Source organism: Musa acuminata, chromosome BXJ3-2 (assembly GCF_036884655.1).
Source record: "Musa acuminata AAA Group cultivar baxijiao chromosome BXJ3-2, Cavendish_Baxijiao_AAA, whole genome shotgun sequence".
Lineage (NCBI taxonomy): Eukaryota > Viridiplantae > Streptophyta > Magnoliopsida > Zingiberales > Musaceae > Musa > Musa acuminata.
In genome coordinates, this window is record NC_088350.1 from 19,803,085 (window position 1) to 19,829,891 (window position 26,807).

Below are 26,807 nucleotides of genomic sequence, written 5' to 3' on the forward strand. Positions count from 1 at the left end.
CCCAAGTTAATCGGGTCCGAACCGTAAAGCATGGAGACAGTTGCGGGGATAGCCATCGGGGACGTGTCCTCGAATGAATACCGTTCGCTGCAAAGCCGCGACGTGGACCCTCCTGCCTGAGGCTTATTTACTCGCACACGACGCACCGCCGATCGACATCATGTACATTCACGGGCCCGCGCGAGGACCGTCGCCCATCGGACCCACCTTCGGAGACCAGCTCGGTAACTCACAACCACGTGCTGGGTATTCGATTGGGTACCGACGGTATCTCTGGAAAATGATAATAATAAAGAAGAGGAATGACCAACGACCTCACCATCCTTTGGTTCTGTCGAAGGCGACGCGAGTCACTCGCTCGACCTCGTCACCCTCGGCTCGGTCCGGGGGATAAGACTTTGGGGATCGGCGCCTCGGCGAAGGCGGCGTGGGATGGCGCCGCGGAGAGGGAGGGTGGAGATGCGGCGGATCGAGGACCGGACGAGCCGCCAGGTGCGCTTCTCCAAGCGACGGAGCGGGCTCTTCAAGAAGGCCTTCGAGCTCGCCGTGCTCTGCGATGCCGAGGTCGCCCTCCTCGTCTTCTCCCCCGGGGGGAAGCTCTACGAGTTCTCCAGCGTCTCCAGGTACGCCGCCCTCCCCCTGCCCTCGTTTCCATCCACCACGTCCTCCATCACTCGGGTCCCGCTGTCGGAACCCTAGGTGTTGGATCCGTCCGTTTCGTGGTAGGCCTTCGGTCACCTCCTCTCTCGTTCTTGACGCGGCGGTGGCATAGAACATGATCGCCGATGCGGGAACGGGAGAGGGGATCTTAGTGTGTTATGGCTTCCCCTTTCACTTTTCCGGGACACTGATAGCTTTGATTTGGTTCTGTTCGAGGCTGGACCATGCGGCATGCATTGCCACTCGCCTGAACTTTGCGTGCGGGTATAGTTTAATGTCTTGTCGTGTGTTCTGACATGCCTTATCATTCCAATTACATGTGTATCTCTTCCTGCTGTTTGATAAGCAACATACTTTAGAGTTACAGTTTCATGCTTGTTCTTTATTATATCTTTTATCTAGGAACAATAGTTCGTCTTGTCTTTGGTGATATTTCCTATTATCTCGATGTGTCAGTTGCCATGGCTGCATCCGTATAGTCATCGTTTTCAGAATATTACCTACATTTAGACGCTAAAGCCATAGATTATAGTGGACTTGAAGGCTGGGATGAGAAGATTTTTCTTGGGCACCTCAATTTGCTGACATGAGACACACGTGATTCATGTAAATGGGAAAGAAAAAAAAAATCCTTGAAGCTAGTTCTTTTGATAATCGAACTCTATTGTTTGGTGGCCTATAGAACGTTACAATGTTTGCATTAGGTTGTCTTTAGGGAGGCATCATTTTAATCGTCTCATATATGATTCATGGCTATTATAATGGTTGAAGCCATGCACATCTTATGTTAAGAGAAACCAAATTTCGATGCCTCCATCCTCTCGTCTTTTGGTGGAAAAGTAGAAGGGAGGTGAGAAACACAAGGACGGATATATGGCATCGAGTAGGAGATATTGGATGATGATGCAACTTAAGTTTCACTTATAAAAATAGGTGATTAAGTCGTTGATGGGCATATAGTAAAGAAAACCATCAACTTTGGTTGCTTTTGATATCATCTATAGACTTCTTAGTTCATTATAACTCTTTATTTTCCCGAAATGTTAATCCATCTCAAGTCCAAGTAGATTTGGGTAGTTATTTCCCATGGGCAGTAAAACTCTAGGCTGTTTTATATATTAATATGATTATTTATTAGTCTTTAATTTTTGTTTCTTTTGTGAGTACATTATTTGCTATTGCCAATGAGTCTCCCTTAAAGTTTACTATCTATAGTTCTTCAATTCTATGCAATGTTGTATAGGAAATTGACCCAAAAATTAACAATTATTTTGAAAATTAAGACAACTTCTATTAAGCATATTACAATTTATTGCTTGAAATTGGTAAATGAAGTGTTCTATTTTAAACAAAATTTTTTTGAAAAAAAAGGAGTGGAGTTATCTGAGGGAACTGAATGTATAGGACTTGAATACCATAATATATATGATATGGAGGTTGAGGTTCATTTGTGATGTAAGGCTCCTAAGTAGACCATAAGTTTTTAAGTGGTGTTCTTTTCTTTTATTTCTCTCTCTTTTTAACATGGGACTATTAATTTACCACTTTATCTCTTTTTGATCTGATTTCTCTAATTTAACATTGTGTGGGCCTACAAGTAACATTAGAGAGGGCTTGTCCAATAACATGATTTAAAGATCCTGACACCATAGTGATAGTGTTATCAATAATTGATCAGTATTGACATTAATTATTTTAAGTTTTCTTATAAAAGCAATCATATTGAAGATTTTATAACACAAGACATGGCACGGAAAGAACTCGGGTTGATGTTTAAATATTTGAAATATGTAGTTTGATAATTTTTGCTTTTTCACAATATTGCCAAGGTTGATGAGAAATATTGTTTTGGTTTGTCCATCAAAAGAACTCAGGTCAAAGTTTAAAGATTTAAGAGATGTCTGATAGCTTTCAATTTCCCACCTATTGCCAAGTTTAATGGAAGACTCTTACGTGTAGAAAATTAGGCTGAAATCTTTTTTTACAATAATAGGCTTAAAAGACTTGCAAAATTTGCTTAGGACTAATTTTCAAGATATGACTTACTTACAGTTTAAAGTAATATCCTATGTGAAATTAATCCCTTAAAGGAAAAAAGATGTGTAATCCGAAGCATTTTCACGTGGCATGGGGTTTTTTAATATGAAAGAGAATATAAGAGCATATGCTTCATGATGATAGATGAGTATGTGTTATCATGCAAATTATGGCCAACCAAGTCAGATTAACTTAAGGTGTTGTATTTATTTCGGATTTGAAGCACTCTGCTCTAACTATTTATATGTGTAGGAGAGATCAATCAGCTAACAAATTCCATGAACATCATAATTTTAATTGAGGCAATGAGATATTATTCACCACTTCATTCTAAGGTGAAAATATCATTTTTAACACTCAAATCACAAGGGACTATAATGAATATAATCTAGCCCTAATCTTTCCTTAAGTCTTTACTAGGTTCCTTGTCCTAGTTGGAACAAGAGACCACATCAAGATCTTTTCTAATTTGATAAGCTTGAACCACATAATTCAAGGTTGGTCATTTACATTCTTTTCTAATTTGATAAGCTTGAACCACATAATTCAGTCATTTACATGCTTTCACCCAGTGTTATTCTAGTCATGGATAAATCATCCGGATTTAGATCCATGAGGAATGACTATAACTAAATAAAGACACTATACTTATGGCTATGGTTGGATTCTTTAACTTAGCCACTGCCTATGAGTCAATTTAATACTTATCAAGGTCCACAACCCCTAAAGAGCAATGATCTTATTTGATTGGGGTTTGTATACCATAAGTGAATTAGGAATTCACATATATTTTTAACACTATTTCGGGAATGATATTGCTAGACCTCTAGTGCCTTGTTTAGTGTAGTGTTTGAAAGCCCTAAAGCCCTAAAGTAGATATATAATATGTTATAATAGTTATTTTTATTTGTATTTGAAAGTTGTAAAATTTTTCAATAATGAATTTTTTTGGGATATGAAAGTAACTTCCATTCTTCAAACACATGATTATAACATTTTTGTTCCGTTGTACATTATATATATATATATATATATATATATATATATATATATATATATATATATATATATATATATATATATATAGGGCATCAAACTTACTGCATTACATGTCGATAATATCTCTTATAAATAAGAAATGTCAAATTGCCTAAGAGTTTATGCTAGTCTAGACACCTCATTGGTCATGAGGTTTGAAAACACTAGTTAACATGTTGCTACTACTAGTGGTCATCTCTGTAGGATCAGAGATTCACTACGATGTATAGTAGATTTCACCCTACTTCACACACTATGTTAAGTTACTACTCTTAAATCAATTTTTCATGATTCAAGTTTAATAATCTTGATTGAAGTTCCTCTATCAACCTTCGAAGTAAGATTTTTAATCTCAAATATAGATCCTCTATCAATCTTGACTCAGGCAACATGACATTGGTTCATGCTAACGTTCCGAGTATTGGTACACTAGTATATATTGAATTTTAAAAATATCCTTAAAAAGGTTAAAAATCAAGGTTGAATTTAAACTATTAAAAAAATCAAATGTAAAAGAAAGGCATACTTGCTCGAACTATACCGGTACATCTACGACTAGTACGACTCCACTGTATCAAATTGATAAAATTATATATCAATATGGTGTATTTCTAGGACCAATGCATCAAATTGCTACAAGATTTGATATTGCTAAACAATGTGTCATTGATGCAATAACATGGTTCACAATTATCACTTTATCATCATTGATGACCCATGTGGCAAGTAGGATCATGGTTGGGATGACTCTAGAGGATAGAGTCTACAATTGTCGTTACAACACTATTGTTACATATTCGACTCAAAGAAAGATGATCAACATCCTCCATGCATATGTTGATCATTATGGGTAATGTTTCATTGTTTTATGGTTGTCAATTGTGAGATTCGGGTTGATATTATTGTCACGATCCTAGAAATCCACATACATCTACAATTTGATAGAAACCTTATCAAATTCGTCCTTGTTTGTCAACTTCTCCTTGAGTCGCAATACTTTCCAGAAACTCTACTTTGAAGATCCTTTTGGTTTCGTGGATCACTTTTGAGTCGCAACACCTTGACCGATGTAGTCGCAATGAACATATTGGCATGGTGTGCCTAAAAGCGATGACATGCTATCATGTAAAAATGAAAATTTGTTGCTTTTGAATCATTTATCCATAGGAAATTAACATATAATTAGATCCACAAAATTATTGTATTTTCAAAGCTAGCTTAGTTGTTGGTTGATCTAATGGATCTAGCCTTGATCCACATTATATCCTAAAAGGTAGGTTTTTCTAAATGTAACCTAGGTCCATGAGGATGGAGCCTAGATCCACCAAATCTAACTACATTAACCCAAAATTAGGTCCAAACTTTGAGACTATATAAACTTTGAGACTTAACATAGGCAAGCAGAAATATGGATAAACATATTACAATTTTTAACCTAATTTTGGTTACATTATTAATTTCTTGAAATATATTTGTGTTATCATATTTAATAATGATAAACAATTTAAGTACCTGACAATAATAAGTAAATGGACGTTGACCGAAGGCAATTACAGTCTAAATCAATTTATTTACAAGGTTTAAACAAATTAGCATCTCTTTTTCATGTATTTAACATTAAAAAAAAGCTCAGACTAGACAAAAATGTAAAGATATCTTGAGGTCCTAATACACTAAACCATTGACATAATGTAAACCATTGACATAAACCTTGAAGGATATTTGTTTACTTATTTGTTGCATGGACCATCCGAATAATTGGCATGTGTATGACATCAGTTTTGCATGGCCTATTGGTTCATGACGAGACGTCAAAGAAAATTACTTATTAGTAAACTGTGTCTAGCTAATTCAACTTAGGAAAACAGTGTTACAGTAATGTGTTGAAATTATTGTCTTAGTCGCTTGGAGCTACTTTTTAGTAATAAAATGTCAACCAATGCAGGATCTTGGAGGTGGAATGTTGAACTCTTTTTTACTTTCCAATTAATTTTCTTGTCTCAGAGGGAATTCTATACAGTGTTATAAATAGTTTGTAGCTAGTCATTGTGAATTTTGACAATCCATCAGATATTGCAGTCTTAAAATATGGCATGGGACAAATAAAATATAGCCAGAAATGTAATATTAAGTTTATTTAATTTATAAAAAATGCAAAAAGAAATGCTAGTGTCATATAATCAAACAAAAAGTTCTTGGACTCCATCTAGAAAACATTGAATTTGACAATCATTTTTTCATAGTTTTTCTATCCTTTATTTGATGAAAAATACAATACACTTTGATGAATATATACACAAAAAATAGATGTATTGGATGAAAATAAAATTATATTCTTGGATGCCTAAGATACCCCATAGTTATCAAAATTGAATAAAACCAGCAAGCTAAGCTAGGCCAGACAAAATTTAAGAACAAAACCCATGGCTGATTTGCATCTCAATTGGAACATTTGTCAATAATAAGGACTAGGTTGAACTATTGACCCAATCTTTTTATGGTGATTCATGAGAACCTTTCAGATCAAACCAAATTATCCTATTTTGCCATCCACTACAACCCTTGATGCTTGTGAATTGGAGTATAAAGGAGCCTGACCATTTTAGCTATTATAAAATTTATTAATTTCTTATCATCTATAGGATGTCATAAATACAAGGATATCAATGGAGTGGGGTGGAACTACCTTTCCCATCTTTGTCCCTACCCTCATCTCATTCCCACCCCAAACCCCATTTTGTCATGGCCTTAGCTGGAATTGTCTAAGGCGTGAGACACCCTTGCGGTAAAGACGCAAACTTAGCTTGCGTTGCCTAAGTCGCGCTTCGCCCTTGCGATTTGCGTCCACAAAGATCAACCTCTCATAGGTCCCGAAAGATCTGTAAAAAGAGAAAGTTGATTAGTTTGTAGAACGAGCGACGGATAAGTCCCGACGTCTCGCGAGAAGGGGAAGATTTATAAGCAATTCAGCGAGCACCTTGCGTGCACAAGAGAAAAGAGGGAGGGGGAAAATAAGGACTTTAGAAGGTTGAACGAATAGCTGCAAGTTCACAAACAACTGCTCACCGGGTGCCCGGCGCGACAACAAGTTCCCGTCAAGGTAACGTGCGAACTTACGAAAGGTTATTCAACGCTCGACACTATACCGAAGCCTCATCCAACTGTGCCACCCGGGTGGTTCCAAGGGGTTGAGATGGCTGACGTTTTGTGAGCGGAAGCGGACTACAGAAAACAGCTCGTGGCACACGAAAATGAAGCTGTTTTAGGGTTGTTTTGCTCGATTCGGTGAGCGATCGCTTTGTAACTTTACAACTTGTTCGAACTTACAATTTTACAAGCAAATTGACTCAAAACCAAGATAAAACATGATGCCAAGCAGCTGTACATATAGATGAGAGCGACAAACGGTTCGTTGAATGGAGTTGTTGCGTGTACGCGATGACCGTTCGTGACATTCTCTCCCACTTAAACTGTTGATGCCCTCGTCGACGCTTGTTGGTAGTTGTTGATGATTGCTTCTTCATGTCGTAGGGTGTCTTCAGGCTCCCAACTAGCTTCAGTTCGGGAAAACTTTCATCACTTCACCAAGTACTCTGTCTGCTCAGCTCCATTGGGTAGCTTTATCTTGCGGTCCGCTAGAATGATTTTAACTCGCTTCTCGTAGGAGGCTGTGGTTGGGGGTAGTCGAGTTTGAACACTTCGGGAAGCATCTTGCGGATCCGAGTGGTAGGCTTTCAAGTTGTTGGCGTGAAGAACATTGTGAATTTTGAACCATATTGGCAGGTGCAACTTGTAGGAGACGTTACCCACCCTGCTGATAATTGGGAAGGACCCTTCATACTTGCGCACTAATCATTTATGTACTTTGTTCCTAAAGAATTGGAGAGATACTGGTTGGAGCTTAACCAACACCAAATCGTCGATCTTGAATTCTTGCGGTCGCCTTCCCAAGTCTACCCACTTCTTCATTCTTTTTGTCGTCTTTTCCAAGTAAGCCCATGCAATATCTGCATTTCGGTGCCACTCCCTTGTAAAGTGATAAGCTGACGGATTACTCCCAGTATACCCAATTACCATAGTGTGAGGAGTTGACGATTGTTGCCCTGTAATAATCTCGAAGGGGCTCTTGTTGGACACAGAGCTCCACTGCAAGTTGTAGGAGAATTGAGCAATGTCCAACAGCTTCACCTAATCTCGTTGGTTGGCACTCACGTAGTGCTGAAGATATTGCTCTAGGAGCGAGTTTATCCTCTCGATTTGGCCATCCGTCTAGGGGTGGAGGCTTGTGGAGAAGTATAACTTGGATCCCAACAGTTTGAATAGCTCGGTCCATAATCGTCTCAGGAATCGAGCATCTCGATCACTGATGATATTGTGCGGGACTCCCCGATACTTTACCACATCCTTCAGCATCAGCTTGGCCGCCTCCTCTGCTGAACAATGTAGGGGAGTAGCAATGAAAGTTGCATACTTTGAAAAGTGATCGATTACCACGAGTATCGATCCGAGCTCCCTACTAGTGGCAAGCTTGATATGAAGTCTAAGGAAATGCTCTCCCATGGCTTTTCTGGTACAAGCAACGACTCCAAAAGTCCCACCGACTTCCGCTGCTCCACCGTCCCACCGACTTCCGTTGCTCCACCTTCTCTTGTTGGCAAATGAGGCACATTCGAATATATTCCTCCACATCAGTCCCCATCTTCGGCAAGTAGAAGGCCCTCTCTACGAGAGCCAACGTTCGGTGAATACTTGGGTGTCCAGCCCAAAGGGAATCGTGACACTCTCTTAAGAGTTCACGCCTCAAATTATCCACTTGATGAACATAAATTCTATTCCCTTTTGTGTACACGAGTCCCTTCTGGACCCAAATTTGTCGTACCTTGCCTTCTTTGATGAGCTACATCAGGATAACTGCCTGGGGGTCACTATACAGTCCATCCCTGATCCTGGAAAGGAAGTAGTGCAACTAACTTGCTTGGCCTCTGCCCTCCAATTGTACGACATTCACGCGCTCTACTTTCCGACTCAATGCATCAGCCACGACATTTGCCTTTCCAGGCTTGTACTCCATTGCCATATCAAATTTAGCCAGGAAATCCTACCATCGTGCTTGCTTTGGGGAAAGTTTCTTCTGCGTTTGGAAATAGCTCAGAGCGATGTTGTCTGTCTTCAGCAATCCGAGAAGGTAGTGTCGCCAAACTCGTAGACAATGGACCACCGCTGTTATTTCCTTCTCGTGCATTGGATACCGTCGTTCGGTTTCGTTGAGCTTGCGGCTCTCGTAGGCCATTGGATGACCCTCCTACATGAGTACTCCCCCAATAGCGAAGTTTGAAGCATCTGTATGGACTTCAAAAGGCTCTCCATAGTCCGAAAATTTGAGCACCGATTCTTCCAGAACAGCAACCTTCAGATCTTGGAATGCTATTTCACATTTGTCAGACCACTTCCAAGGTTGCTCCTTCAGCAACTCAGCCAGTGGAGTTACACGCTTCGAATACCCCGCTATGAAGCGTCGATAGTAGTTGACGTCGATAGTAGTTGACGAAATCAAGGAAGGATCTCAACTCTGGTACCTTCTTTGTAGTTCGTCATGCCGCAACCTCTTGCACTTTTGATTTGTCCATCCGAATGGAGCCATCACCGATTTGATGCCCCAAGAATAAGATCTCCATTTGGGCAAAGTAGTATTTCTCCCTCTTCACGAACAAAGTGTTCTCCCTGAGAACCTTGAAAATTGTCTAAAGGTACTTGACATGCTCCTCGAGCGTTTGACTGTAGACGACGATATCGTCTAGAAGACAACCACAAATTTATCCAAATACTCATTAAATAGCTGGTTTATGAGAGTGCAGAAACCAACCGAATGTCAAGTTTTGAGAAATACTTAGCTTTTCCCAACTGGTCGAACAAGTCCGTGATGAGCGGGATGAGATATTTGTTCTTTACTGTCACTTTGTTAAGGGCTCGATGATCGACACATAGTCGGAGGCTCCCATCTTATTTCTTCTGAAAGAGAACTGGAGCTTTGAATGGTGCTTTAAAGCTGCGGATGAGACCACCGCTTAGCAGTTCACCTAACTGCTTTTTGAGTTCTGCCAACTTTGACGGGGGCATGCGGTAGGGTGGTCTCGCTGGAGGCTTCACTCCTGGCTTCAGCTCGATGTTGTGATCCACGTCTTTGCATGGTGGAAGAGTCTTCGGCAAGTGAACTCTTTCAAGACGTTCTGTAACGGACAAACTTCTAAACAAGATGTTGGATGTAATGCTTATGTCTGTCCGTTGTCTTTTGGCATGTTCATGCCTTGTACAGCAGGTAGAGGGGCGGCCGAAGGCTAAATAGTCCCATGTTAGTTGGGTTGGTGGCCTCTTTAGGCTTGTAAATAAAGGTTGTGTCATGTGGACACGTGCGAGAGCTTTTCGGTCTGTAATGGACCATTTTACCCTTTGTTGTGCAACTATTCAGAGCTTGTAAAGTCTGTTTGTAATTTGCATTGTCTATGAAGTGTTTTTCGGACATGTTTGCTTGTGGATCCCGATTGAGGCGTTCTCTTTAACCCGTTCTCTCTTTTGTTGGTCCTAAGGGACAATGGGAGGCTTCGGGGAGGCTGACCTTTGCGGACGGACGCGCGAGGGTGCCGCACGCCTTAGGCAAAACCAGCTAAGGTCGTGACATTATGGTATCAGAGCGGGACAAGCACTCATAGAAACACTTGACATGCAAACGTGGGGGACCTAGCGGGGCTGCGTTGAGGGCAGTCAGCACACGCGCGACCGTTTGAGGGAATACGGGCATGGAGATGTAGGGAAAAGAGTCGCTCAGAGGAGCGAGCATTTGAGATTGGCATTCAGAGGAATGGCCAACCCTTCGCGCAAGAGGCACCACGAGAACAGGCAAGCTTGGAAGAATTTGGAGCGCACAAAGGTTGGGATGGCTGAGTTTGAGCTACGGCTCAACGTTGACAACTATACTTGATGGTGCTCTAGGCAAGCGAGGCGCTTGGCAAGAATGAGACCGTCCAAGGTGGAATGAGTTGCTCAACGACCAAAAGAGTTATGCAAAAGCTCACAGAGGTGAGGGGAATTGCTAACTCGAAGAATTTGGTACTCATGCATGGGCTTGTATACGGACGATGGAATGTTCGTGGCCATCCCAAGGCGGTCGAGACTCGGCGCCATGGAGCATTGAAACTTTCTCTTCGGCATGCAAAGGATACGTCCAGAGGAGGCTGAAGTGTGCAACGAGTTTAGCATGTTGCTAGGCCTTGAGGGGTGCGGCGGTGGCTGTATTGACGTGGAGGCGCAATCTAGCAAGTGCGTTTGCAGGAGGCAGAACAATGCACAGTTTGTTCAGCAGATCGGAGTAGTCCAAGGGGATGGTGGTCTCCGAAACGAAGAGAGATGTTGCTCCAACGGGGTAGTTATCCAGGAGGGATAAGTCCCGGCTCTCCAGAGTGAGAATCATGTGAGACGGACCTCATATGTTGAGGAGGAGTACCTCAACAAACAACAACTCCACGAAGCTCGATGGACTGAGCAAGCGGCGAGGAGTCGTCGCATGATCTCGCTTGAGAGAATGCATTGGAGGATGCATTGCGAGATCAAGTGGGGGAGCGACCTGAAGCAACTTAAATGAAGGCACACTTAGAGTCGATATGGAGATCGGACTCAAGGGAGGGCTGACCCGTGGAATGGTGGGCGCGAGGGCCACCATCGACTCAATGCAAAAACGAGGAGCGGAGCAACTTGGGTGTAACTTGGCGAAGTACCCAAGCCGCATGAAGGGAGCCAGCATAGAAGTTGGAACATGGAGCAGAGGCATAGCGCTTTCCCTAGACAGAGGTCAAGGACATGAACTCTTGCAGAGGCAGGAGTAGAATCATGCTGTTCCCTGGGTCCTTCATTCTGACAGAGCGGACTCATCTTGCATGGTGCCAAAGACGAAGGGAGCTTCGGGGCACATGCACCTTATCTCGGAGGAGCATTCGATGGAGGAACTAAGGCGACTCAATTTGCGGAGGCGAAGTTGGGTACAGAAGGCCTTAGCACGGGGCAAGAGGACGCAGAGGCGGGTACTCTTGAAGAATATGCCACAGTGTTGCCATTCGAGTTGCTATGAAGGAAGCGGTGCGCAGTGGAGATTGTGCTGGTAGGGGCAGAGGCCCAGGATCCAGACAATGGTGCACAAGTTATAGTGAAGTCGGAGGACTTCGGGAGCTACTAGGCGACGGACTGTCCTAGAGCGGTGCTTCATCTAGGTGTGACCCAAGAGTGGGTGGATGAAGGTCGATTGCCAAAGGAGCGAACAAAATCGAAGGTGGAGGAGACCCTGCGATGTATTGGCAGAGGCCACACATGGAGGGTTCACAATTCGAGTTTATTTCACAAGGATCAGAATGCAATGGAGATGTCACCAGGAGGCGACATGGTGCAGCGGATCGTGGTGGAACAGTTCGTGGCAATGCGACACACACGACATAGTCCCGGGAGGGACTAGATCATATGGAGGTATGATCGGGAGCTACTGGGAGCTCCGCTTTGGTGAACAACACGACGGCAAGAAGGGCTATGGATTCAAGGAGTGAAGGCCATGGTACCGCAGAGGCGGGTCTTCCGGGCGTGCACCGAATTTTGCATCGGATGAAAACCTTGGTCATCAGCATATGGGGGCTGGGTTCCACCAAGGGAAAAGTTCGAATGCAAGTACCAGTGAGTCCCATGAGAGGGACTTGATCATGCAGAGGTATGATCGAAGCAGCTGGAGAGTTGGACTGCTCCAGAGCTCATATTCGCTTAAGGGAGCCCGACAAGTCAAAGGACAAGGTCGAGTAAGCGAACGTTGCTACCAAGGAAGCTAAGGAGAACAGAATCGGTGCAAACCCTACAATGTGATGGCAGAGGCCATGCATGGGAGTTGCAGTCTGTCTTTCCATCGACCAAACAGACTGCTTGGAGAACACAGAGGTGTTGAAGCAGGGGGTCGAAAGGGGCGAGGAAGCGACGACGAGTCCAGTGGGACTTAGCTACCCAAAATCAAGCATCAGTTAGAATGGAGGTGGACTCAGAGGAGTGCCACGGAGACATCTCTACTGATTGTGAAGGAAAGGGATACAGAGGCGAGGCGACGGATAGTAGGGTCATGGGCATGGCAGCGCCATGGTACCGCAGAGGCGGGACTTCCGTGCAAGTCATTGATCCCTTGCTCTCACGGAGGGAGAGCGCTTGGTCGTGAAAGGGGCCGAGGAGGTGGAGCATGCAGAGGCAATCTCCAAGTACCGAGACAAGGCTAAAGGGCAGAGGCCAAGAAACTTCGTAAGACCGGTGTCAACAAGTTTCTCATCAAGATAGCCGTAAGTGAAGGACTTCGGGTCATGCAAGAGTGCACGACCAAGGAACGAAGCAGGCAGTACGCGGTGCTGTACCTTTGCTACTCAGTGGAGTAGGCGGCAGGGTTGATGGAGAAGACGGTACAATCCTAGAGGCGACCTCATCTATCAGAGAATTACTCCAAGTTGGGGTGAAAACTTCCTGCATTCCAGAAGTTCAATGGCATTGAGAAGGTGAATCACAGTAACTAACTCAACGCAAGGAGTGCAAACACTTCAAGTGCTTCAGAAGTGTGAGCAAAGAGCAGGCGAAGGCCAGTAACCAGCTCGATGCATGAAGTACAACCTCGAGGAGGCGGGCGAAATCAAGTAACCTTTGCCTTCTCAACTCTTAAGAGAATGGGCGAAACCGAGTACCCCAATTTTCTTATCTATCCAGCAGAGGAGCTCTGCACAAGTTCAAAGACCCTTCGAAGAGAATGGAAGATAATAGTTGTCAAATCCTCACCAACGGTGATCAGTGCTACTGAGAGTAGATTGTCCGCCTCATTTCCCAACGAAATGCCAATCGAAAGCGGAAGTGATGCGAACCTACTTGGATGTGACAACTAAGTGAAAGAAGAGTCAATGAGCAGATTTTGTGAAGGAAGGACCCAAAACTTCAGAAGTTTGCGAGGCGATGCTCGTTAAAGCTCCAACAAGCATCCACCCAGTTCAAGCAGCATGTGGAAATTTTGAGAGACTGGCGCACTAAGGATGGTCTTTTCCTTCATTTGGTGGATCCGCAGGAATCAACGAGGATCAATACAACTCAGCCAACCCCACACCAGAGTCAGAGTCATTGGCGAGTTGAAGCAGCATGGCGGATCAAAGGTTCGACTACTCAGAAACAGCAGCGGAGAGCAGCTGGGAGCCAGGAGGCGCATTGCAGTTGGAGCGGAAGATTGAAGACTCAGCAAAGGTGAAGAGTTGCAGTGTTCACAAAGGCTTCGACGAGGATGTCGAAGGGATAAGTGGGGGAGAATGTAACGGACAAACTTCTAAACAAGATGTTGGATGTAATGCTTATGTCTGTCCGTTGTCTTTTGGCATGTTCATGCCTTGTACAGCAGGTAGAGGGGCGGCCGAAGGCTAAATAGTCCCATGTTAGTTGGGTTGGTGGCCTCTTTAGGCTTGTAAATAAAGGTTGTGTCATGTGGACACGTGCGAGAGCTTTTCGGTCTGTAATGGACCATTTTACCCTTTGTTGTGCAACTATTCAGAGCTTGTAAAGTCTGTTTGTAATTTGCATTGTCTATGAAGTGTTTTTCGGACATGTTTGCTTGTGGATCCCGATTGAGGCGTTCTCTTTAACCCGTTCTCTCTTTTGTTGGTCCTAAGGGACAATGGGAGGCTTCGGGGAGGCTGACCTTTGCGGACGGACGCGCGAGGGTGCCGCACGCCTTAGGCAAAACCAGCTAAGGTCGTGACAGTTCGTCACCACAGCAGATTCTTAAATGGCCTTCTCGTCGAGTGGCTCTAGCTTCATAGTAGCCACGAATATTAATTCACCTTTTCGCACCCCTTTCTTTAGTTGCAATGCAGATATATATTGGGGTTCCTTAGTTCCTCTCCGAGAGACAGAAATCACACAGGGGTCATCACCTCCCATCATGCATAGGAAGTTTAGGAACGGCATTGGCACCAACTTCGCCATCATATTGGCGTTCCTGCTCCATGTTCCTTGATGGGAACTCTCTTTGCCAACCCGGAGATTCGCTTGGCCTCCGAGGTCACCGCCTTCATTCGACTTGGGCTCTTTGGCATGTCGTCGACCATTGCACGGATTGTTTGGCTATTTAGCTTTATGTCTACGTACATCAGTTCACCGCTTCCTGCTTTTTGTAGCTTTGTCTTCGTGCTCTTCCCCACTTGACCTCGCATGACATTTAACAAACGCATTGCTCCCATCCGGGGTCCTTGCGACTCCTCGTTGTCGCTGCTGGATTCAGAACTGCTTGAACTATGAGCAACAGCTTTGCCATTGTCCGACAGATAAGTCTCGACGTCTCGCGAGAACGGGAAACTTTACAAGCAATTCAGCGAGTACCTTGCGTGCACAAGAGAAAAGAGGGAGAGGGGGGAAACAAGGACTTTAAAAGGTTGAACGAACATCTGCAAGTCCACAAATAGCTGCTCACCAAGTGCCGGGCATGACAATAAGTTCCAGTTAAGGTAACGTGCGAACTTGTTAAAGGTTGTTCAACCCCCAACACTATTCCGAAGCCCCATCCAGTCCTGTGCCACCCGGGTGGTTCTAAGGGGCAGAGATGGCTGACCTTTTGTGAGCGGAAGCGGACTGCAGAAAATAGCTAGTGGCACATGAAAACGGAGTTGTTTTGGATTGTTTTGGGGCTGTTTTGCTCGGTTCGGTGAGCAGTCGCTTTATAACTTTGTAACTTGTTCGAACTTATATTTTTACAAGCAAAATGACTCAAAACCAAGACAAAACATACTATCAAGCAGCTATACATGTAGATGAGAGCGACGGATGGTTCGTTGAACGGAGTTGTTGCAGGTGCGCGATGACCGTTCGTGATAATTTGGACAAGGCATGGGCAGGGATACGGAATTCCCATTTAGGGAAAGGAATCCATTAGTTCTCCATATTTTCTTAATTAATCTAATTTATTTAAAAAATAAAATTATTATTAAAATTAATTAATAATATTAAATTTTATAAATAATAATAATAATAATAATAATAATTTTTATATTTAAATATAGATATATTCAAATATAAATAATAATATTTGTTTATATTAATCAAACCAAATGATTTATAATTAACTCATAATAGACTCAACCAAGTCTTAACCCACCCTGATTTAAATCAGGTGGCTGATTGGCCTATCCAATGTAGAGACCCAATATCTCGATCCACGTATTGATGGGGTGGGAAGTGCTATGCTCGTCCCTGTCCCATAACCGTGCAGGTAATATAAAAATACCCTCTATAAAAAAGCCCTCTATCCCTACCTTGTTAGAGGGTGGGTTCCCACGAGTACCTGTACTTGTGTTTATAATTAACACCACTGAATACACCAAGATATTTATGATGTCATGATTCCATAAATTTGTAATGAATAGAAAACAATTTTGATTCGCATGTAGTATCATATCGAATAATTTTTTTTAGTTGAGAAACTAAGATACAAAGCCACCAAAAATTTAAAATTATTAGTTACAAGCAATTTTAGTATCAAAAGCAAATCTTTTTGGGTGGGTCTTTAGCGGCTAATATAATCTCATGATCATTATTTATAAATATTTATAAACATGAATGTGCCCGAAGTATGATGAGAAGTTATTGCTTTACTTTTCTTGATCATGTAATTGATGATGATTATTAACAGCAAGTCCTAATATCCCTCCTATTTAGGAATTATTAATTAAATTTTTTTCCTCCATTAAGTCCTATATAAGTTAATCTCCTTAACTTAGGTACATGTAAAACTCCTATTCATAATTTTTTCAAAACCTCTTTGTTTGTTTCTTTAGTCCTATAAACAATTTCTTCATCTTATTAGATAATAAATCTAATATTTTATAAACTTTTATTAGAATATTTTTTTTGTCATTGTTGCATAAAAAAGATAGGCATTAAAAGGTGGCACCTTCTCAAATTGCACAAGACATCATACACTCTTTTTAAGTAAAAAATTACTTGAGCTACAAAACTTACACAATCAAAATTAAGAAATGTGATTGAGGTCCTAAAAAAGATAGGCATTAAAAGGTGGCACCTTCTCAAATTGCACAAGGCATCAGACACTCTTTTTAAGTAAAAAATTGCTTGAGATGTGATTGAGGTCCTAAAGCTCAAGGCTAGTATGAACCAAGTTGTAAGGGGCCACAAACTTGTGATGTTAGTGGCCTTAGGCTTAGGGTTAGTTTAAACTAGATCGTGAATCGTAAAGGGCCAAAAGGCTTTGGGTGGATCAAGCCACGTTGTGTTCAAAAAGCTCGGGATGTAGGCATTAAACTTAGGCACAAACACGAAATCAGATTACGAACACACATCTAGATAGCTAGTGTGCCGATCTAGCTGATCCCAAACATGTGCAAAGATCAATTTCAAATTTGCATCATGGCGAATGGTGTCTTGGTTAGCCCAAGCAAGTGCCTAAATGCCCAAGGCTCATCGAGGTGATGCCTATGTCAAGTCATCTTTCTCAAAGCCCTTAAGAGGCACTTGGGCCTTGGCTCACCTCGAGTGCCTATGAGTGCCCTAAGCATCTTTAAGCAAATGCCTAAATGCCCAAGGCTCACGATGTTCATATCAAGTCCTTTTTCTCGAAGCCCTTAGAGGTGCTTGGGCCCTGGCTCGCCTTAAGTGCCCTAGCATCTTTTGACAATATTATTTTTTATTCTTTCAATTTAACAATATCATAAGTTCTTCTCATACAATTATTATAATAATAGTTGATATATTCAATCCCATTCATACTAAATTAAAACACTTAGTTGATAATATATGTCTCGATAACACAACTTTAAAATTAATTTCATTTGAACTCTTACCAACTAATTTTTGACCGTCCAATTTCTTCTTGTACAATTACTATAATAATATCTAATATATTCAGTCTTGTTTGTACTAAATGAAAACTCTCAGTTGTTTATATATGTCTATAACAGAGCTTTAAAATAAAATTCCATTTGAACTCTTAGCAACTAAATTAATGTTATCAACAAATAAATCATACGATGGCCTATCTTATCCATTACTAATGTAAAAAAAGATAAAGACTTTATGATTGTATTTGTTTAGATCCATAAAAGCCAAATGTAAACTTTTGTTCTCTCTATATTTTCTATTGTTGATCTTTTTAGAGATAGAACCATATTGATCTTTTGAAATATTTATTTCACATCTTACTTTACTTTCAAGTTTCAACCACTCTTTTCCAGAGTTATGTAGTTATCTTAAATCATTTTATGATTTAACCTCTAATAAAAATCTTTATCCCATATTATTGTACTACAATTCTAGTAATTTGGAGTAAATAGCCACTATGACTGTAAGTTATGGTGCCTAATGGGTTACTATAGTCACCCAATCACTTATTGTCATCGATGTTAGCATAAAAAATGATCAATTGGCATGCCAATTCTTGCTATATCAAAGGATTATCTCGATATACTACTCATTCCAATTCATTTTTTGGGATCCAATGTAATACTTAACAAAGGAAGTAGGATATTTTGGAATCCAATGTCATTGTCATCACAATGAGTTCCTCTGTTAGTCAACATGAGACCAACCAAGCTATGGCAAATTAGTAGTATTCATGTGATCTATCATGTCACATAAATCACATAAATTAAACACATATAGATGCATCCATAAATTTCTGTTATAACTAGTCAACTACTATTACGTGTCATCATCTTTGGACATGATTGAATAATAATAAAATGAATCATTACTTGAAATAAGATTTAAGCTAGTTTGATCTAGCCTGACTTTTTTCTTCTAGATCGATCTCAATTCTCCCTCATGATACCATGAGGTAACTAGAGTAAGAGAGCAGCCTGATACTTGTTGTCTGTCCTACATTTTTCATTTAGTGTATGGTTGTAAACCTAGGCACCTAGGCAGATGTTAATCCCCCTCTAGAATTGGCACAACCACTTCCCTCAAAAAAGTAGTCAACACTACATTTGACCTACAGCATCCTACTTCTCAAAACAGCATTGTCAATGATATCTACAGGAACTTAAAAGACTAATTAGATACTTACCACAGCAAAGTTTGTTTGTTAGATGAAACAATTTTGCTTTATTGTGAGGATGACTTTAGAAACCTCAATAGTATTTGGGTACTAAAAAAAAACAAAAACATGATGAGGCTATTTTGAATAAGAAGAAATCATTAATGAAAAGATGGTCATTAATGAACATGGTAATTATGTACTCCAGACGACATATATGGAGGGCAACTCAAAAATGTAAAGGCATGAGATTAATTAACCAGTATAATTAAGGTACTAAAATCGAAGATTAAACCCATTAGTATTGTTGATGGTAGACAATAAAGATAATCTTTAATTGCCTGGCACATTGTGTAATTGCCCTTTCTCAAGTAAACATAGTAAGGGTCCTCTAGCTAAATGCATCAATCGAGGATCTAACTAGTATCTATGTACCAAGGAAAATTACTATAGAATCCTAATCATTCCTAGAAACCCTAAAAACTGTAAGCCTTATTGTATCACTTTGAGTTAAAAATGCAAAATGAAAGAAAATTAAAGTAATGCTCGAAATATCAATAAAATGAACTTTCAAGAGCCCTACTCTTTGCTTGCATTTAATTGCAAGAAGAATAATAGGATCTGAATGAGTACTAGAACACCCTAATAAAAGTTAAGTGCTATAATATCATCAAGCTAAAAATGGAGATTGAGTAGAATTTAAGGAGTTCTATGGTTTGCCTGTGTTAATTGCATGAACGAAATATCAATAAAATGAACTTTCAAGAGCCCTACTCTTTGCTTGCATTTAATTGCAAGAAGAATAATAGGATCTGAATGAGTACTAGAACACCCTAATAAAAGTTAAGTGCTATAATATCATCAAGCTAAAAATGGAGATTGAGTAGAATTTAAGGAGTTCTATGGTTTCCCTGTGTTAATTGCATGAATAATGGGAGAAGTTTTAATGATGAATTGCTAGATGAGCCTAATAAGATATGAGCCTTGATAAATTTCCAACATTTAAATGAGAAGTTTCTGGCTATTTGGAAAAGAGGGAATCAAAACGATTGTGTCATATTGATTCATGATAGAGAGTTTTAGTAGTAGTGGCTGCACCACAGAAGGTAGGAAATATGAGGATTGATTAACACTATCAATACAAATGGATCACCAATTTACTTTTTCGACTATCCTACAAACCAAATAGCAAGGCTGTGTACGGATTGCCCGAGGCAAGTGAATTACAAACTGTCCTTACCATTTCTTCTTTTCCTAGATAATCTTGTACGTACAATGAAAGACCAACATTGTTTATCACTGACATCAGATAAGAGATTAGTCTATCTTTTTTGCTTCATAAGATTAGATAAGAGACTAGTCTTTCTTTTTTGCAGCAGCTGTGTCTTAATGAAACATAACCAACTTGCATTATTCTAACTTGGTAAGATGTGATAGAAACTTGAGGACTTTAGAGCAAGTTCAAAGTTCTACTAGCCAAGCATGTGGAAAGGCTGCCAAATCTTCTAGGCTACTTTATGCTTTACTCATTTTAGAAAGAGTTTTGATGAAGTTATTGCAAACTTCATAAAAGGCCAACTTATAACATATGCTCGATCAAGGTGGTGACTGCACCTTGGATGAGTATGTTAGTTGATTTCATACACTGATCACAATGTGGAGGGCAAAGTATTTGTAGAGTATTATGCTAAATTACATGAAATTATATGAACCAATTATAGCAATACCAAGCAACAATTCTTTGCCTCTACAGAAACCAAATTTACAAACCGGTAGATCAGATGGTAGACCACAAATGAGGGCCCCAACTTGAAAGTACAAAATGAAAAACTATGTATTTGAAGAAAAATTTCTCTAGTCATCTTGAAAAATAAGATAACTCAAAATATATGTTAGAAACAAGTTGGAGCAAAGGAATGGCAGAATTATCCTTTTGAGAGCAAACTTGACAACATAGTCTATCATACTTCAATAATTATATAAACATAGTAGTCTGTTAAGAATGGGGGTTGAAACATGTTTATGATGATTAACATAGGAGAACAGAATGGCTAATTAAGTGCTTCTTTGAATTTGAAGGATGAAAAGAATTTTAGTGCCGCATACAAGTTACAATTAAGCTATCTTGCTTTGGAGGGCTTCCCTTAAGGACCCACTCCAATTCTATAAACCTGGTAAGATTAGCAACTTGGAAGTGGAAATTTCTAGTTACTGTATAGACCTAAGGAATTAAATATTTGTTTTGATATTGGTATAAGTAACTAATGGTATAAGTAAATTTCTAGTTACTAATATTTTATTAGTATTGGAAACCTAGGACCTGTGTTGTATTCCAAGTGTCAGAACTCAAATTGTACGAGGCAAAAGCAGCTGCTTTGTCAAAGTCTATCAAAGCCTATGACATCTACCATCAAGTTACTAACTGACTAAAGTTAATAGTTCAGTACTATAGAGCTAGAGAAGATGGCAGCCATATTGATAAATTGTAGTATATAAATTGTTGTTTGATTTTCCTGCTCTTTGTGTGGGCAGTACGATTTCAGACTGACCATTTATATCTAATTCAGCCTGGAGAGTACACTAGATCGGTACCAGACATTTACGAATGCAGAAAATGTTGTTCGCAAGCTTGATGATAATGCACAGGTAACACCTTTTCTACATTTTTGATTCTCATACATATTGCAAAAAGTCTTGTCATGCTTTGACTAAAGCACAACTTCACAAGGAAAGTTTTATGTGAATTAGAAATACTGATATGGAGACTTAAATGGATCACTTCAATCACGATTACAATCCTTCTACAAGTCTTGATCACAATCATAATTAGGAGATACGACTATCTTTCGATAGCTTATGTAGTAGTAACGGGAAAGGGTTGGGTCTGGGCAGGTTGGGTTGGCTCAGTTCAAGACAAGGTTTATAATTTTGTACCATATCGGAGTTTCAAGCTCAGCTTGGTACGGTACGGTACAGTACAAGTATACCGAGCGATACATTTCGGTATACTGATATATATATATATATATATATATATATATATATATATATATATATATATATATATATATAAACGACGATGATGATGGGAATTCTTGATTTCCCTGCGCAAGATGTCGTTGAGGAGACTCGCCTGGGTTCCCCGTGCAAAAACAAAAAAGGCATCGCCTCGCTCGGTTTCTTCTGTTGGGGAGAAGAAATCGCTTCTCTCGCGACGTCGTTGAAGCTTCGACACCGCATCGGATCTTCATGTTTTCTTCTTTCTTCTCTGTCATCGATCGATGCTACAACCCGGTAGCGGACAGTCCGTGTATACTGTTGACGGACCGGTACGTAACGCCTGGTACGAGTCGTATTATTCGAAATTAAAAATCTTGGTTCAAGATGGGATTATAAGTGCTATGCTGAGCTGAAATGACCTGAATGGTTTGAGTTTTCTTCAACTGCACCTGACCCAAAAAACCCGTCTGGTGTGTTTGAAACAGGTTGGATCAGATTGATGTGTAAGACGTGTTTACTGTTGTTTTTAAACCAAAAAAAGAAAAAAAAACATCAAGTTGGTTCAGCTAGAATCTGATTGAGCTATAGCATCAGCTTGACCCAGAATGACAGGTCATCCTAAATTATCAGGTCCAGATCAGGTCAGGCTGACCCCAACCCTATTCACAAACGGTGAAAACACTGACTACACCATAATATGAATTGAGGATTTTGTCATGCTAGTGAAATTTTGACATAACACAATGTGTGCCAGTGCTTTTCTATGCTGCATCCATGCAAGTTAGTATCATCACTCACCAGATTATCATGCACCTGCAGTAGCAAGGTAGGCCTGGTAAGCACTATACCGGCCAATAACATGTAACTGGCAGATGCTGTGTGTGTTACATATTAATCCATGATCTTGATCATTAATTTTGAAAAGAAATTGCTCAAGGTAGTACTCTGCACATAACAACTAAGATGTTATTTCTTTTTCCGCCTTGTGGTAGCAAACATTACTAGGTAGACTCCTAAGTTGAAATAGTAATCATGAGCATATGATGCACTGAACAATTGTTAATCCATCACATGAATGTTCAGCATTTGCTTCATTAAATGCCTAGAAAGCACAATAGAATTTCTGAAGTAGTCATTGTTTGGAATCTTGAATTACTGTTTAGAATAACAAAGGAGGCTGACATATCATGAAATATTTGTACAAAAGTGTGCATATATGCTTGAGAAAATTATACACAAGGCTAACATCATCTCTTCTCTTCTTCTGAAAATTTTGATAATGCTCTTTATGTCATAATCATAATAATTCAAGAATGCAATCAACTACAACTAATCAGGATGATGAAAGAAATTTAGATGAATAAAAGACATTTTTAATATAATTATTCAGTTCATGTTATTATTTAATCTTGTTTGACATGTGAATATAATAAAATTTACCATCACAAACAGAACGAGCATTCAGATAGATATCTAGCTAGAAAACATTATAAGATCCAGATAGATATCACTTTACATTTGATTACTACAATCTGATTTTTCTACAAAATAACAATATCGTATAAACAAGGAAAGGACTCTGGAAATTTGAGCTACAGATGATATTATTGCTTGCCTGTCTCTGCAAATGTGGAATGACTTTTTCATTCACATCAAAAAAATTATTGGGACTTGTTAGTGATTCATTTTAAATATCTATGAAAGTAACTTCTTTCATTATAATCACAGAATCGTGATGAAGAATTTTCTCTTCTAGAAGCTAATTCCAAAGTTCTGGAGATCGGGAAAAGGTTATAATGTGACTTCTACCATATCTATAACAAAGAGAGAGTCCCAGTGGAAGGTTTTGCTTAAATTTCCTGCTCTGTTTGCAGACTTGTCGAAACAAATTTGGCAGAGATGAATGCTGAAGAACTTGGAAAATTGGAGGAAGACTTGTGTTCTGCACTAAAATGGGCAACATCAAGAAAGGTTAGGAGTGACTTCCCAACTAGAGTTTTATCATCACATTTACCATGCGCATGCAAAGTGAAATCGGTAACCATATTGGCTGTAGAATAACCGTTACATGGTTCTGAGTGCCAGGAAAAATTAAAGAAAAGCTTCAGCAACAATTTGTTAAAAAAAACAGTTGCTAAAATTCACAAAAACCAACAGAATTCACAAAAGTCATTAGGCTTTTAGATAAAATTTCTGTAGCTATCTCGACGATATTTAGGCAGGGCTGTTTTCTGTCTTTCCTACTGTCATATATTTCTGCATTCTCACATTATTATGGTTGCAAGAACGCAAACCGGGACAAGCCAAGAGGAACCCTTTTCCCCTCGTATCAATCTAAGTTGTTTGTTTGGATACAAGCACGCCGGCCGACTATTTGAAATTGACGGATTACTTTGGGGGTTTGCTATGACCGAAGGCATTCAAACTGTTTACTTTGTAGCCATGATTAATTTTGCGAGAGAATTTGATCTTATTGGCAAGGGAGACTTACTGATTGACTCGTGAACTTATATTCTTGCAGAAACAATTAATGACGGGCTCACTAAACAGGCCGGAAAAGGAGGTACACATCTTTCTTCTATGATTTCCTACGGGATACTTGCTACTTGATTTGATCTGCTCACGTTTACTGTTCTGCAATACAAATAGCATAATTGATTGGATATGATGTGCTCCCCTAGTTGTTGCCAATAAAGATTCAGTTCGCGACTTCCGAGTCATGCCCACTGAGACCTTCCAAAGACCACTTGATTCTTGGTTGCTCGATACTATTATCTACCTTTTGACTGAGAGGAGAAGGCAGAAATAGGTAAGAAAAGTCTATCGAATCTCCCATCCTGATTCCAAACCTAAATTCCTCGTGATAATTTCGTTGTAGCAGCATGCTCCTAAATCCAAGAAAAGACTTGCTTCCATGCACCTAGACACAGTTTCGTTCTTCATTGTTCTCGACTAGATCAATTTGCCATCTCAAGAAGATTTCTTGGCCTCTCAATTTAGGACTTTTATGAGGTTTCAGCCATTAGATTCATCTAAGAAACACATGAAAGGGCACGATAGCTGCAGGGTGTAGACGTCCTCCTGTTCGTTTTGCATTACCAGCCATGGTTGCTTGAGATCATACCTTAACAGAAGACCTGCGTGCACCCACGGAGATGAATTCCTGCACCTTTGTCGTTGATCGAGCAGCCAACGTCGCTCATCTTCCTTCATCCCGTGCATGCTCTGTTCCTCCTCCTCGTCTTCCTTCCATGCTCTGTTCCTCTTTTCATCAGGTAGTCGGCACCACGACGACGAGCATTACCGAGGTGGAGCGCCGCAGTGACGGCAGCAACGACAGTGCGGCGGAAGGGGAGAGAGCGTGGGTGCGGCCACCGTCACGAGCAGCGCTTGGGGACGTGGACACGTAGCATGGGGCGCGGTGACAGGCGGCTGCCGCAGGTTGCACGCGTGCCGTGAACGCTGTGGCCTGCGCTATCCTTTCGGCTCCCGATGCCTGGTGTAAACGTACCTTGTCTTTTTATGGCCTCTGTGTGTTGTTAAGTTGGCATAACTAATTGTTTGCCCGATTCTGCACTGACACGTGCCTAGTACAAATCTCACGTGAGGTACGGGGGCAGTAAACAATAATGCATAGCTCAGGTGTCGTCTTCTTCTTCTCCTTGCTACCACCTGTCATCGTCAACTGTTCCTATAACCGCTCTTCTTTTCATAGTATATAATAATAAGTTGGATCATAATAATCATATCAGTATCCTAGATGAATCAAATTAAGAGTTTGCCTTTAACCAAGATGAGGATTTTTTATTTAATTAAATTTCTGATGAATAAAGTTTAATTTAATATGCCGACGGAACTGAGTCGGTGACTCATAGGACGAGAAAGGGTTTGTGACGGAATTTTTATTAGACGTAGATGAAAGCAAGATTGATCCTACATTTTAAATTTGTTTCGTCACTTGTCTTTATGAAAAATATCTATCTTTATGATTTTGATGTCATTCATGCCTTCTTTTCCTACGTGACAAAAGATATGCATACTTGACATCCTCCCGACATGACTCCTCGAATGACGGGTTGACTTGGCAGCCTTCCTAGGAAGCGAATCAACGTGACAACTCAACTAGTTAGCTTCTAGGCAGCGTGGAAGCGCTTATTTCTGCACTGATTTGTTCATATATATATATATATATATATATATATATATATATATATATATATATATATATATATATATATATATATATATATATATATGAGTTGGGTGCTCGCAAAGTTAATTTTAGTTGGTAATAACTAAAAGGTGGTGATTTTTGAGAAATTTGATAAAGTTAATATTCATACTATTGAATTAAATATGAGGCGATGTGATATGTAACAGACGGTGACGTGTGTCCAATGAGATCAAATGATTGGAATCACATGGTGGTCGCGATGCGTTCCTCATGGAGATCGTCACCCAAATCCGCTTTACATTTGACGACTAAAGCAAATCCAAAGTGGCGTCACGTCATGCATGCCTCCATCCATAGCCAACACCTCTTTGTATTCCGTGGATAGATAAGATCGACTCGTTCTCTCTCGGGCTATTCCACGTCATGCATCGTGTCACTGTATAGAATATTATGCACACAGTGATACATATGTGTAAACGGTAGGCAGGTATATAATATATATTCGAGGGGATGTGATGGCTCCACTGACACATGAATCCTATCCAAAATTGATGCCTCACGCATGGCTGTTTTTGTCGGTGACGTGGCTTGTCAGGTTGGCCAAGGTGGTCAGCGACCCCACTCATTGCCTGGTCCATAAGGCTTTTCCTGATAAGAATAATCCAATAAAGCATAATAAAGTTAGAAAAGATAGAATTTTAGCGAATTGAAATCCAGTAGTCTTATTTTGTTGGTCTTCATATTGATCATAATACTTTTGAATAAAAGAAAAAGAATTGACTGCCATGAAATCCCTCTATTATGGGATTGCATGAC

The 26,807-nt window shown here is 40.3% G+C and overlaps 1 protein-coding gene across 4 annotated transcripts; it reads left to right on the forward strand.

The window, feature by feature from the left end:
- Positions 1 to 326: 326 nt before the first annotated feature.
- Positions 327 to 25,476, forward strand: LOC103974582 (MADS-box transcription factor 51). Of its 4 annotated transcripts, XM_065140412.1 has the most exons (8): positions 327 to 623; positions 877 to 924; positions 21,385 to 21,463; positions 23,546 to 23,607; positions 23,692 to 23,788; positions 24,339 to 24,380; positions 24,499 to 24,626; positions 25,093 to 25,231. In XM_065140412.1, the coding sequence occupies exons 1-7, from the start codon at positions 433 to 435 to the stop codon at positions 24,601 to 24,603; spliced, it is 624 nt and encodes a 207-aa protein (XP_064996484.1). In that variant the 5' UTR covers positions 327 to 432; the 3' UTR covers positions 24,604 to 24,626; positions 25,093 to 25,231. The 4 variants fall into 4 exon arrangements, with proteins under 4 accessions (XP_064996484.1, XP_064996483.1, XP_064996485.1 ...); XM_065140411.1 differs by lacking the exon at positions 24,499 to 24,626 and having other exon boundaries at positions 25,093 to 25,476; XM_065140413.1 differs by lacking the exon at positions 877 to 924.
- The last annotated feature ends 1,331 nt before the right edge of the window (positions 25,477 to 26,807 follow it).